At 39.1% G+C, this 12,975-nt stretch overlaps 1 protein-coding gene across 1 annotated transcript in view; it reads left to right on the top strand.

Moving 5' to 3' along the window:
- LOC122799750 (kinesin-II 85 kDa subunit-like) overlaps positions 1-12,975 on the top strand; it is an 888,373-nt gene that overhangs the window by 569,844 nt on the left and 305,554 nt on the right. Inside the window, exon 10 of the mRNA XM_044069019.1 lies at positions 11,227-11,354. Within this exon, the coding sequence (XP_043924954.1) occupies positions 11,227-11,354 (128 nt within the window). The remainder of the gene's footprint in view (positions 1-11,226; positions 11,355-12,975) is intronic.

The raw sequence follows: 12,975 nt of genomic DNA, 5'->3' as shown, positions 1-12,975 counted from the left end.
AATGAGGGCTAATTAATACACATATTACATAAAAAGTCATGGTAAATACAAAGTAAAATAGGCAAATGTCTTGAGAAAGAAAACTTATAGATTTTTTTTTTTCCAAGGAGTATTTCATAAGACTGTGTGCATGTCATTAAGGGAGAGCAAACAAGGCTATAAGGAGCAGAGATTGCAGGAATTTAGGAGGAAGAGAGGACAGGGAGGTAAAAAAGGAAGTTAATCTGGGTTGGTACAGGAGCAAAGCCAGTGTTTATTGAGATGAGTTTTCAGCTGCTTTTTGAAAAGTGGAAGGGAGGACAAAGACAGGATAACAGAGGGTAATTTGTTCCACATTTTGCCGACTGAGTTGGAAAAAAGACAATCACCTGCAAAGTTATTGGGTTTGGTTGTATTAATCATTAGTTTGTTGGAAGAACATAGATGTTTCAGGTTATTGTAAGGTGAAATGAGGCTAGAGAGTATAGGTGTTTTAGTTGGTTGGTAAAGGATTTTGTGAGCTATTAAGAGCTGCTGAAGTGTGAGTTGGTTCTGAAGTTCCAACCAGCCTAGTTTTCTTAGGTTCAGGCAGTGGTGGGTTTTAAATGAGGATCCAGTTGCAAATCGAGCAATATTATGGTAGGAAGTTGCTAGTTTCTTAAGGTTGTTTTTGGAGAGATTAGTGTATATGGGGGAGGCATATAGTAGTGTAGAGATAAGGTGTGATCTGGCTAAGGTGGTCCTTGCTTCAGGTGAAAGGAAGGGTTTGATTCTATAAAGGGATCCGATTTTTTTATTAACTAATTTTATTGTGCTATTGATGTGAGTCTCAAAGCTGAGATTATTGTCAATGGTTATGCCTAATAGTTTAGTTGTTGTTTCAGGAGAGATGAGAGTGCAATCAATGGAAGAGAGAGTAAAGTTTAGTGGGGCAGATCTACGAGTAGGTGAGAACAATAGCAATTTAGTTTTCTTAGGGTTAAGGAGTAGACAACAATCAGAGAACCATTGTTCAACAGTGTTAAAAGCTTTTTGAGTGATAGAGTGTAGTACAGTTTGTGAATTAGTGGTACAGATAATAGTAGAATCATCTGCATATTGTATACAGGTGGTATATGGGATAGCTAATTGGAGGTCATTAATAAAGATGGAAAATAGAAGGGGGCCCAAGATAGAGCCTTGAGGTACAATTAGAGATGTAGGGAGTAGATTGGATAGTGCATTTTTCCAGAGAACTGCCTGTTGGCGGTTTTCTAGGTAAGATGTAAACCAAGTTAAGGAAGGGGGATCAAGTGAGAAAGATTTTAGTAGGTGCAGAAGAAGTTTATGGTTTACCATGTCAAAAGCTTTAGATAAGTCAACAAAGATAGAGGATGATAGGTTGTTATTGTTACGGTTATAGTTGATAGAGTTGGTAAAGGAGAGTAGGGCTGTGGTAGTACTGTGGGAAGGTCTAAATCCATGTTGACAGTTTGCAAGTAGGTTGTTATGCAGAAGGTGGCTTAGAATTTGCTTATGGATACATTTTTCTGTGATTTTAGCTATAGGTGATAGGAGTGCTATAGGACGAAAGTTAGAGAAGTCATTTGATTTACCTCCTTTGTGAAGTGGGATGATGTGTGATATCTTCCATATAGAGGGGAAAATACCTTCCTTTAAGGATCTATTAATCAGAATAGAAATGGGATAGGCAATAGCTTTGGCACCTATTTGTAAGAATTCTGCAGGAAGTTTGTCTGCAGAAGGAGTGGTAGATTTGAGTTTGTGGAGCAGTGATAAGATATAGGAGGTAGATACAGGTTGTAAGTGAAAGTAAGGAGGTTGGCTTAGAGTAGGTAAGAGGAGATTAGAGGTGTCAGGAGATAGGTGACTGGCAAGAGATTGGATAGTATTAGTGAAGAATGAATTAAAGTCGTTAGCTGTTTGTGTGGGATTCTTTGGGTCGCAGCCCTGGGGGTTGGGTGTGATGGATTGGCCTGGGGATAAGAGATTATTAATACTGGTCCAGAATTTTTTGGGTTCTTTTTTGGAGGTGTGTTGTAATGGAAGATAATAGTTCTTTTTGTCTAGTAGGATGGCTTTTTTTGTACTGTTTCTAAGCTCTTTGAAGTTTTGGTGGTCAGTTAGAGTCTTAGTTGTACGTTTCACAAGAAGGTAGAAACCAATAACAATTTCCAGTCAAGTGTGATAGTGGACAAGGTAAACAGGAGACTTCATAAAATGTGTATTGAAATAAGACAACTTTTTTATTGATGGTGAAATTAAAAGGCTGTTTAGATAAAAATGCAGTAGCTGAACTTGCTGAACTATTGTTAAGAAGGAACTGTATGTATTCTGGTGTTGGGTATTCCTTCTACTACTAACACAAAAATGGTAACTGAATTAACAGGAAGGACAGCTGAAATAGAAGGAATACACTCCCTAAAACTTTTGATAATACTGTAGTTGGGCAGTTGGAGACTGCACATTGGTCATTTAGCATAAACTTTTTGTTTGAAGTTAGTGAATTGATGCATCATCTGGGCATTTTTGACTAGTAGAATATCTTGTCTCCAGCTTCTGACACAAAATTGAAATCATTGCATGCTGAGCATGTTTAAAGTTAATGTTTTATTGATGGTTTAAATGCAGATGCTGTCACCCTGTATATTGTGTGTGTGTGTGTGTGTGTGTGTGTGTGTGTGTGTGTGTGTGTGTGTGTGTGTGTGTGTGTGTAAATAAGTGGCAATATAAATTGCCTTAAAGAATGTTAAAGGTGTTTTTCTGAATTGGTTGCAATGGGTAGTAAAACTCTGAAATAGCTAATCAGTATTGTGCTATTTAATTGTTTGTTGATTTATGTTAACCAGTCTATCAGAGCTGCCCCCCTTTTTTTTTGTTCTTCAGTTTGAGCAATGAGGTTGAACCAGCTATGCCTCGATTTATCTAGATATAGATAAGATATACAGATAGATAAATATATAGAGAGAGATATGAGTATATCATGCCATATCAGTAGTAATCAATACAGTGGTGGTAGTCAGACCAGTAGGAGATACTCTGTATGTTTCAAGAAAGAAATATATATTCTAAATAAGTTAGGTGATTATTACTAAATTGCTGCATATATGAATATTTCAATATAGCATGTAAAGTGCTCGTTCTGTTTGTATGACAGATAAAGTGTGTGTTACTGTGTGAGATAGTATGTGTGTATATGAGAGAGAAAGTGCGTGTCTGTGTTTTGTTCAACTAACTGTTATATACTTCCTTCTTCACCGTGTCCTTCTACCTCCAAAATGTTAAATGAAAGTCCTGAAGACTGTGTACAGGCCTTGGTGCTTTACAAGAATAAGTTAACACAAGGGCACACACTTTCTACAGCTATTCCAATTTTCCATATGCAACTATCGCCTTTGCATCAGACTGCCATAAGCAGTCTATCAGAGCTGCCCCCCTTCTTTTTTGCTCTTCAGTTTGAGCAATGAGGTTGAACCAGCTATGCCTCGATTTATCTAGATATAGATAAGATATATACAGATAGATAAATATAGAGAGAGAGATATGAGTATACAGACATATTTAAAATATTTTTTTTTCTTTTTGGCCTTGCACTGATTCCTGAGGATTGCTATCACTAAATGATGGGAGACACTGGAGTCATAGTTTATATTCTTCAAAATGGGCATACTAATGCAAAATCTGTGTAAGCAACTAGATATATAGAAGTTAAAATGCCTCCCTGAGTCTGGATCTTTTTGCTCTTCTCCCATAGTACCTTTGGCTTTGTTCCTGATTCACATGGTAAAAGATTGAAAACTGTGTTTTTATATTCTGAAAATGTTGCAGTGGCTCTAAAGACACTAATGATTCATAGTAAAATGGGCTCTGATAATCAACCAAATCCAGTGGATACTCAACCTGCCGTGGGAGTAAACTAATGTACTATTTGAAGCTTGTAAAAAAAAAAAGTATACCTCTTTTTGACACTAAGTTTATGGGCTACTCCTGAAATCTTTCTTGAGCTGCTCTCTCCTTTCCCATTTCTAAATGCAGTGCTTTAAAAAATGATTATTCCCCATTGTGGCTTTTTTGTCTTCTTCATGAAATGCAAGTTAACACAAATCCTGTTATTCTAGCACCTTAAAGTGCAATATTTAAAATCTATCCCTATTTTTTGACCACTGCATCCACATTATGTTAGGATTTGTCCAGATTTCTTGCACTAAGAGGTTGAGAGGTATGCATACCTCTCAACTGTTTAGATTTGTGCCTCATATTTTTGGCCTATTCCTCATACAATTTGTGGTTTTCTGGCAAATCACTGAGGATTTAAATAACTAAATGTCGTACATTTGAATTTCAACCTTCTTTTCCTTCAGAAAATGTATGCCAAGACAAATGCCATTATTCTAGCAACTTTCTAAGCTTCTAAGAGCAATATTTATAATCTGTCCCTGTTTGGGGGCCTTTGCCCCCCGCCCATTATTTTAGGCTTTGTTCAGATTTCTTGTGCTAAGAGTTTGAGAGGTAATGGAGGTATGGTATGTAATAACCTAGTTGCTGATTATTTGGTGCATTTTACGGGGGATAGGGGTTCTGCATTTCTTAGTGTGCCCTGCTTTGTATTAGATGGCTAGTAACTATGAACTTGTGTGTCAGGCTCTCAGTCATTCCCTATTGCAACATTACTAATGTATCCTTTTCTTTAATGTAACATAGGCAATTCATTCTTTAAGGGCAGCAAGCACTGAATTTGTAGATGTGACACTGAAATGTAAAGTTGTTAGGCAGTAAGTCTTTTATTAGTTACAAATCTCTAATGTAGAATTATTCGGATTAATTTTACTTCTGCGGAGATTGTGCTTATTGACTGATACTCGTGGATTGTAATGACAGAAGTTTGAGTGGCCTTTTATGATTAAAATGTTCTGAAATGGGCAGTTTTGTCATTATTGGGTCATACATTTCGTTTCATTGCTTACTGGAAAAATGTTCAAAACTACAACTTTAAAACACACACTAACAGGTGGTGCTTTATTATACAAGGAATATAGCTTAATACAGTCAGAAAGGTCAATCAACACATACATATATGCATGGCCATAAGAATGTGTTCAAAGAGCCTGTAGTTTGAAAACAGCCTAAAGGTAAACTTAATTCTCCACTGGCCAGATGCATTTTATTTGAATGCGGCTTTTAATGCTGTTTCAATGAATGTGAGTTTCAAGGGCAGAGAAGTTTTACTGCTCATGCTAAATCTGTTTTCATTGTGAGACTGTATTGTTTGTTTAGCAAATGGCTATCTGTGTTTATTCGATTTTATTTCAATAATTGTAATCATTGTAGAAGTAAATAAGAAAACAGTATGCACACTGACAGGTTTGAACAGTGTTTATGGTAACTGAGGAGAAATAGCCAAGTAATGTAACACTGGAGTGGATGGGGAGGGGGCTGCTGCTGGGGGGGGTAGGGGATTGCTGCAGAAGGGGCTGCTCTGGGGGGTGGTCTATTACCCTGCCTAGGGCCCTATTTCACCATGATCCAGCTCTGGTATTTACAGTAGGAAACACGTACACAAAGGTAGTTGTAGTTTAACTACATTACAAGGTATCTTTTTCTTCTTATGCATTCAAATGATTTAAGGAAATGAGTGGAGTGGCTTTCTTGGGGAGTGACCTACCTGTGGGTGTGGCTGAAATAGGGGTGTTTCTTGAGTATGTTGTGGGTGGGGCTTAAGGGGCGCCGGAGCACTACTTCGCCTAGTAGCTTAAGGATATGGTATAGAAGCAGAGAAGGAGTTAGAAGAGCTTTGGGATCTTGCAGTCTGTGAGGGATTGAAATGTGAGAAAAGAGGAAGACCTGAGCATTAGGCAGGCTTTATGCAGGAGCAGAGCCATGTATTTTTGAGATGATTTTTTAAAGAGGCTTTGAAATTGGTTAGGCCAGACATAAACCTGGTAGCTAGAGGTAGTGAATTCCAATGTATAGGGATAGAGTATGAATACAGAGAGTGACCATGTTTTCTTGTGGGTTTTGAGATAGCTAAGAGTCTTTTGTCTTCTGATCATAGGGATTGATTTGGTGTGTAAGGTGCGACTAGATTGGCTAGTGCAGGGCAGGCAGTAGACTTGAAAATAAGGTTGTGCAAGGCGGATAGCTGAATAAAGGCAAGCTGGCTGGGTAGTTCAAGCCAGTTTAATTCTAGTAGCGGTTTACAGTGGTGTGTGTGATACTTTGAGATTGTGGCAAACTTTGCAACTTTGTTTTAGCACTGTTCCAACTTGCTTAGGGTAGAATTTTGTAAGTTAGACAGGGGCACCATAAAGAAGAGAGAGAAGTAAAAATGTTTTTGCAAGAGTAGTTTTGGTTGCTGCAGTAAAAAAAAATGTTTGTTTCTATACAAGAGTCCCAGTTTTTGATGAGTTTTTTAATATTTTTCTGTATATGGGGGTCAAATGGGCGTTTGTTGTCAATGATAACATCTAGGAGTTTGGTTTCCTGCAATATTTCTATGGCAGAGTTGTCAGATGCAAGAATGTTGAAATGATCAGTGACAAGGGAGGTGTTTTTGGGATGAAAGAGTACTAGTTTTGTCTTCTTTGGATTAAGAAAGAGTTGGGCATTTCTTAGCCAGGATTCAACTGCTGTAAAGGACTGTTGAGTTTTTGACAGTAGTTTTGGTAGCGATTGAGCAGTGCAGATTATGGTGGAATGATAAGCGTATTGAATGAGGGTCCCAGGGTATGAGGCAGTGTGAAGGTTCTTTGTGAAAATGTTGAAGAGTAGGGGTCCTAGGATGGAGCCTTGCAGGACTCCAGTAGGGTTGTGGAGAAATGGTGAGAGTTTGTTGGACCATTTCACTGCTTGTTTACGATCCTTGAGGTAGCACTTTACTTTTCAGCTTCTTTGTGATTCTTCTGTCATAGACTACTCCTGACATACTGTGCCAGTTGGCTGCAGACTCACTGATTCTAGCTTTGACTTCCTCATTCAGACTTCTCTTCTCCTCAAACCCCCTTAGGAACATGACACTGATAATTTGTTCCACTATTTTCCCTTCTATCTGAATTCTCAGCTTCTTCCGAACTCCACCTTTTGCTGCCATTACAGCTGTTTTATCTGTACTCAGTTTCATGCTACATGCCTTCAATTTTGCATTCCATTCCCCTATCCTTTGCTGAAGTTCTTGTTCATAGTCTGCATACAGCAGCTTTGTTGATCTGGCCACTCTGACTTGTTTGCTAAAGCAGTCCATTGTCGATCACTGGCATGAATAGCAGCGGGCTCAGAGCTGAACCCTGATGCAAACCTACTCCTACTGGGAACCTCTCTGTAAGAACAAACACTGTTCATACTTGAGTCAATGGGTCCAGGTACATTGTCTGCAATAATTCTACCAATGTTTCTGGGACTTTGAACCACTGCAGGACTGCCTATATCAGCCTTCTTGGGACCTAGTGATACACATTCTCTAAGTCTAGAAATGCCCGACTGGACTCTTTCCTCATCTCTAGTTTCTTCTCAACTATTTGTCTCACTGCAAACATTGTGTCAGTTGTGCTGCATCCTAATCTGAATCTGAACTGCTCATTTTTTATCTTACTTTTTACTATTCTATGTATTCATTTATCAATCACTCTCTCCCAAACTTTCATGCAATGTGATAGGATTTTGATACTTCTGTATTGCCCAGATTTGTGAATGTCCCCTTGTTCTTGAGCACTGGCACTAGTTTGCTTATTCTTCAGTCATCATGGATAGGCCTTTCTCTCCACATTGCTATAGGTATTCCCGGGATCCATTTTCCCCTATCTCACCCAGCATCTTTATCATACCTTCTGTGACCTCATCTGAGCCTGCTGCTTTCCCTGACTTCATTTTCCTTAGTGCTGTTCCCACTTTTTATATGGTGGAGACCTCCTCTTCACTCATTGTAGGCTGTGTCTGGGGCAGGACAGTTTCTGTAGGGTTTTCTTCATTCAGATGCTGCTGGAAGTACTCCTTCCCATCTGACTTTGATGTCATGTGGATTAGTGAGCAGGTTGTTGCTGGGATCCCTTATGAAGGGTATCTATCTTCTCTGTCTTTCTGTCTTAGCCTTGCAACCTGATATTGTTTTTTCTGCCATCTACTGACTTTCTTTCTAGAAGATGGTAGGGTACCTTTGATGCCTTATTCTTCACTATTGCAACTGCTCTTAGCCACTTTGTTAGCCAACCAGTATTCCTTCCTAGCCTGGTCAGTCTTTTCTATCTCTCACTTTTTACTGCACTCTTTCTTTCTTTCTTTTGATAACTTCCTGGACTTCTGCATTCTACCACCAGCTTTCCTTATGTACCTTATTTCCAAATCTGACTTGGGCATATATTTGTTCTGTAGTCCTCACACATGCTGTTTTGAGGCACTGCCATCCTTCTTCATCTCAACCTACTTCCTCTTTCTTCTTAAGGTGCTAGAGCCCTGAGTAATTCCTTCAACTGTTGTGCTTTCTCTCCAGTCAACTTCCAAGTCTTCATCCTGATCTCATTTAACCCTAGAGCCTTCTCTGAACACTGCTTGCAGCTGGGTGTGGCAAGCATTGGTTTATTGTGGACCAAATGTTTCACTGGGAATGACTTTGCAATCACTGATTCCACCCTATTGCCCTTTCTTTACTAGGAGGAAGTCTACCTGAGTTGCATGTTGGCCACTGGTGTGACTGCATCTTCTTCTTGAACCGTGTGTTGGCTTATCATTTCATTTGCAAGACAGAAGTCTAGAATGGCCACTCCTCCTTTACTTTTATTGCCCACCCATGTGGACCTAGGCAGTCCTCATATCCTGTTCTGCCTGTCTCTGTATGTCCATTCAAGTCACCCATTACCAACACCAATTTATGTTGCCCTTCTTTATCTAGTAGGTCCTGCAACTGCTGTCAGAATGTATGCTTTACCTCACTATTGCAGTCATGCTGTGGGGCACAGGCTGAGATTATGAATGCTGCCTTATCATTAGGCTGGAGTCTGATTGCCATGAATCTCTTACTAATTTTGATGACATCCCTCACTACCTTCTGAAGCCTCTTCCTCACCACCACACCATTTCTAGCCTGCCCTCCTCCTGAGTAGCAGACTCTGGATCCCAAGCAATGTGGCTTTGCTACACTACCTTTCCATCTTGTCTCCTGGATACATAGGATGTCCAGCCTCTTCCTCCTTACCATCATGTCATCCAGTTCCAAGCTGTGTCCTGTCAGTGACCCAACAGTGAATGCAGCAATTCTTAGTTCATGTTTAGAAGGTTGATTGGTTTTACATCCAGCTTTCGCTCAACAGAGCTATCCCAGATAACAAAAGCTGGGAAATTGAACACTGGCTTGACCCAGGACTGCTGGGCTTTATTGTGGGCACACACTGGCCAGTAAGGGTGCATACACCCTTCCCACTGTAGCATAAATCCCTGTTGTCGGTTGGAGTAGGCTGAGTCCTCAACCCACTTATCACAGGAAAATACCCATACCCTTTTTTGACTGAATCATCTAGAGCCATATTTTATACCACTGAGTGGCTAGCTCTGCCACGACATACAATCTGCGATCCCTGTTATTCTATCATGAGGATACTGCGCACCACAGTTGATGCTCAAAGTGGTTGGTTTATACAACTCTTCCCCTATAGGACACCATGTAGAGTCTGCGCTACTGCCCACAATTCCATCCTTTTTTATGAGTTTGAGATGGAAACATTCAGCATGTTCTTCTGAGGTGGAAGGAACCCCACAGAGACACAGTGAGAACATGCAAACTCCAAACAAACATTGGCCAGAGGTCAGGATCAAACCTTGTACATTGTGCAAGGGAGGCAAAGACTTTAATTACTTCGCCAATAGAATCATGTTTAAGTAATCAGGTGCACTGTGCATTTCACTGAACTGATGTTCCCTTAACTCAAAATTGAGGGAAAAAAAGCTCTTCTGTTTTGAAACTGTAGCAAGCTTCTTGCTATAAATGGGAGCAAGCAGCCTCCTACTGTTAAGTCACTGAAATCACCACACAGTGAGTCCTTCAGCTGTGACCAGAAATGCAATGTTGACATTCATTTATGAAGCTGCAATTTTTTTTTTACTGCTTCATAAAACAATGATGGAACTATACTTCCTTTCTATTGGCCTCTGCCAATTATGCCCCTTAAAAGTTTGCACCTGGGGCACTTGCCACATTCACCCCACTGTAGTTATGGGTTTAGTTAGGCAGGAGGTTGTAGGCTACTTAAAAGCTTGGCAGAACATCAGGTAATCAATTTTAATACATTACAAGGGAAAACTGTTTTTTAGCTGTCTAGGTTTGTAATGCTAAGGTATGTATGCAGCTCAGCAATGCAGAAATAGGTGGCAGTATATTTTTTGGTCTGGGGTGGCTTGTGTCAATTATTAACGATAAACAGCTTACTCTAAATTGAAATTTGTTTACTAATAGCCAGAAAGCTTTTTTTATTGCTATTGGCTACGTTCAAGTGCATGCAGTGACAATTAAATCTTGTATTTCCGTATAAAGTTTTACAGAACTGAAATGTTGGCTAATGAGGAAGTTCTAGCAACTGCAAACTTATGGCTTTTACTTGTTCCCACATTTACTAGTTTTGTGCATTGGGTTGCCCCTTTTCAAATGCCCAAAGTGGGTCATTTTTTGCAAAAACGTGAGATTTTGCAGAACAAAACATACTTTCTGCCAGTGCAAAGCAAAGAACTTCACTTTTTTGTCAAAATTAAAGCTTATTCTTGTAGCATTTGAGTTGTTTTTGCTATTTCATATAACATGTAGGTGTTTCAGATTAAAAAAATAACAATTTTATGCAACTATTAATGAAAACATAGGATATATTTTTTGTTCTAAAATCTCAGGACATTTGCCATTTTTTTAGTTTTTTTTTTTTCCAGCAGGACACATTTGCTCAAGGAGGGACTGTCCCTCAAAAACAGGAACAGATGGTAACCCTTTAAAGAGCTTCATGTCAACCAATATCTTGCAAACTGTGGACTGTTCTCTGTTGTCTGCTACATGCATTTGGAGAATAGCTGTCAGAGAATATGATAAATAAATGACATTAAATCTGTGCTCAGTTTGCACACCATTGTGATTATAGTGGGGACTGTCGCCACCATGTAAATGGCTTGACATATAGCAAGGATTATACTGTTTATGCAATGTTTGGAGATTGATGCATTAAGAAAACTTGTGAAATTACTTCTCAGTGCTCACCTGATTGGTCCAATTTCATGTTTGTACAGAATTTCTCTATCAAAAGAAGCTAGTCAGATGGCATCAAAGGAAACTACAAATGCTCTTTCACTGCTGCTGCAGGAAGCAATGGAAGGGAATGGATTTACAGTCCTGCTTCTCTGCTTAGACCTACAAGGTACTCATTTTGCTTTAGTTATGGAACACAAGCTTATCTTTACTTTGAAATTAACTTCCAGAAAGAAGAACCATCCCTTATTTCTTTAGATTCCAAAATGTATATAGAATATTTTTAATAACCTAACATTATCAAACATGTGTTTATCTTCATACAGTTTATGTAGTCTTTTAATAAGTGGATTTAGAGCTAAATGTAATTTCTTCACATATTTTTTTCTAACAAAAAAATCCTCTGTAAGAGTAAAGGACAGAATAAAGGCAAAAGAATGGATTATGCCAAGCAATTTATGCCATTCATGAAACAACTGCAGTAATCTGAACTTCAGTTAATAGAACTATTGAAAAAGCAGTCAAGCAATTTATTTTTGACTGGAAAGTGATTTTATTTTCTACTTTCTGTTTAAGAAAATATGTCATATACTTATTTTTTATCTGCAAAACACTGCTCCTTGGACGCTGCACTCCTCTGCAGCTGTCTCGTTTAATGTCCTTACAGCCTAACTTCTCTCAGTTTTCTGAGCAGGGAATTGCACAACTTATAAGAGCTGATACTGAAAAAAACAAAACTGTAAGTTTCCTATCATGAGGCACAGTGCACATCCTGTTAATTCTTCTTCCAAAATATAATCAGCATGTAATATTACCACCTGCATTATCATACCTGGCTCAATTATAACCAGGGACTTGACAGGAGAGAGCTTCATAGTGGGTAGAAATGCATACCATACTCATAAGAAGTATTCTTTAATATTGGTCACCACTGGAAAAGAAGTACTAACAGATTCCCATAAATATTTATAAGGGAAGTAGAGAATTCTAGAATTAGATGTAGAAGTGTCATGCTCGTTGGGGCACATGTGGACATGTGACCACTCAAGCTTTTTCATCAACTTTTATTCCTGGCTTCAGGCATCTCAGAAGTGGAATGCAGAGTGTATCTTGTTAGTTCAGGCCTTTATCCAGTCTGACTAAGAATGTCGCTGGTGACTTTGCAGCTTGTTGGGCCAGATTCACGAAGGCTTGCATGGAGTCTAAGAGTAGAGTAAGACTCCATCCAGCCAACATGTCTGCCGAGCGATCCAGGAACAGCCGGCAGGGGCGTGCAAGAGAGCTCCTAAAACGACTCTTGCACGGACAGTGTTAGTTTATGCAAATTACCTCATTTGCTGCTGAAAGCTATGCAAATGAGGTAAATTTGTGTTCCAGGAAACTCTAACCTGTCCGAGTAAGAGTAGTGTTATTTGTAGAAATGTACTCGGTTGGCAACTGAGTACCATTCTGCAAATAGCAAAATGGAGCCATGACAGCTCCAAATAAAGGATGCATCCAGTTGAGGAAGCATGCCAATGGCCAAATATATGGCCATTGGCATTTTCATGTGTTGCAAAATAATAAAAAATATTTTTTTTTCCTTGATCTCCGATGATTAAGTGTAGCGCAGTGCCGTGCAAATGTGTGGCACACTAAAAACCAGAAAAACAAAAAATAAAATCCACAAATAGGGATTTAATTCAAAATATTCACCTGCCATGCAAGTGAATGGCAGGCTGAAGACAACATGGCTACTGAGTAGTGGTTGCTAAGGGGGGAACTCAGTCTGAGAGATGTAACCAAGCATT

The sequence above is a fragment of the Protopterus annectens genome, chromosome 4.part0 (assembly GCF_019279795.1).
Source record: "Protopterus annectens isolate FY-2018-M chromosome 4.part0, PAN1.0, whole genome shotgun sequence".
In the NCBI taxonomy this organism is placed as follows: domain Eukaryota; kingdom Metazoa; phylum Chordata; order Ceratodontiformes; family Protopteridae; genus Protopterus; species Protopterus annectens.
The sequence above is the reverse complement of the archived record's forward strand: the minus strand, read 5'-3'. Positions and strand labels throughout refer to the sequence as shown.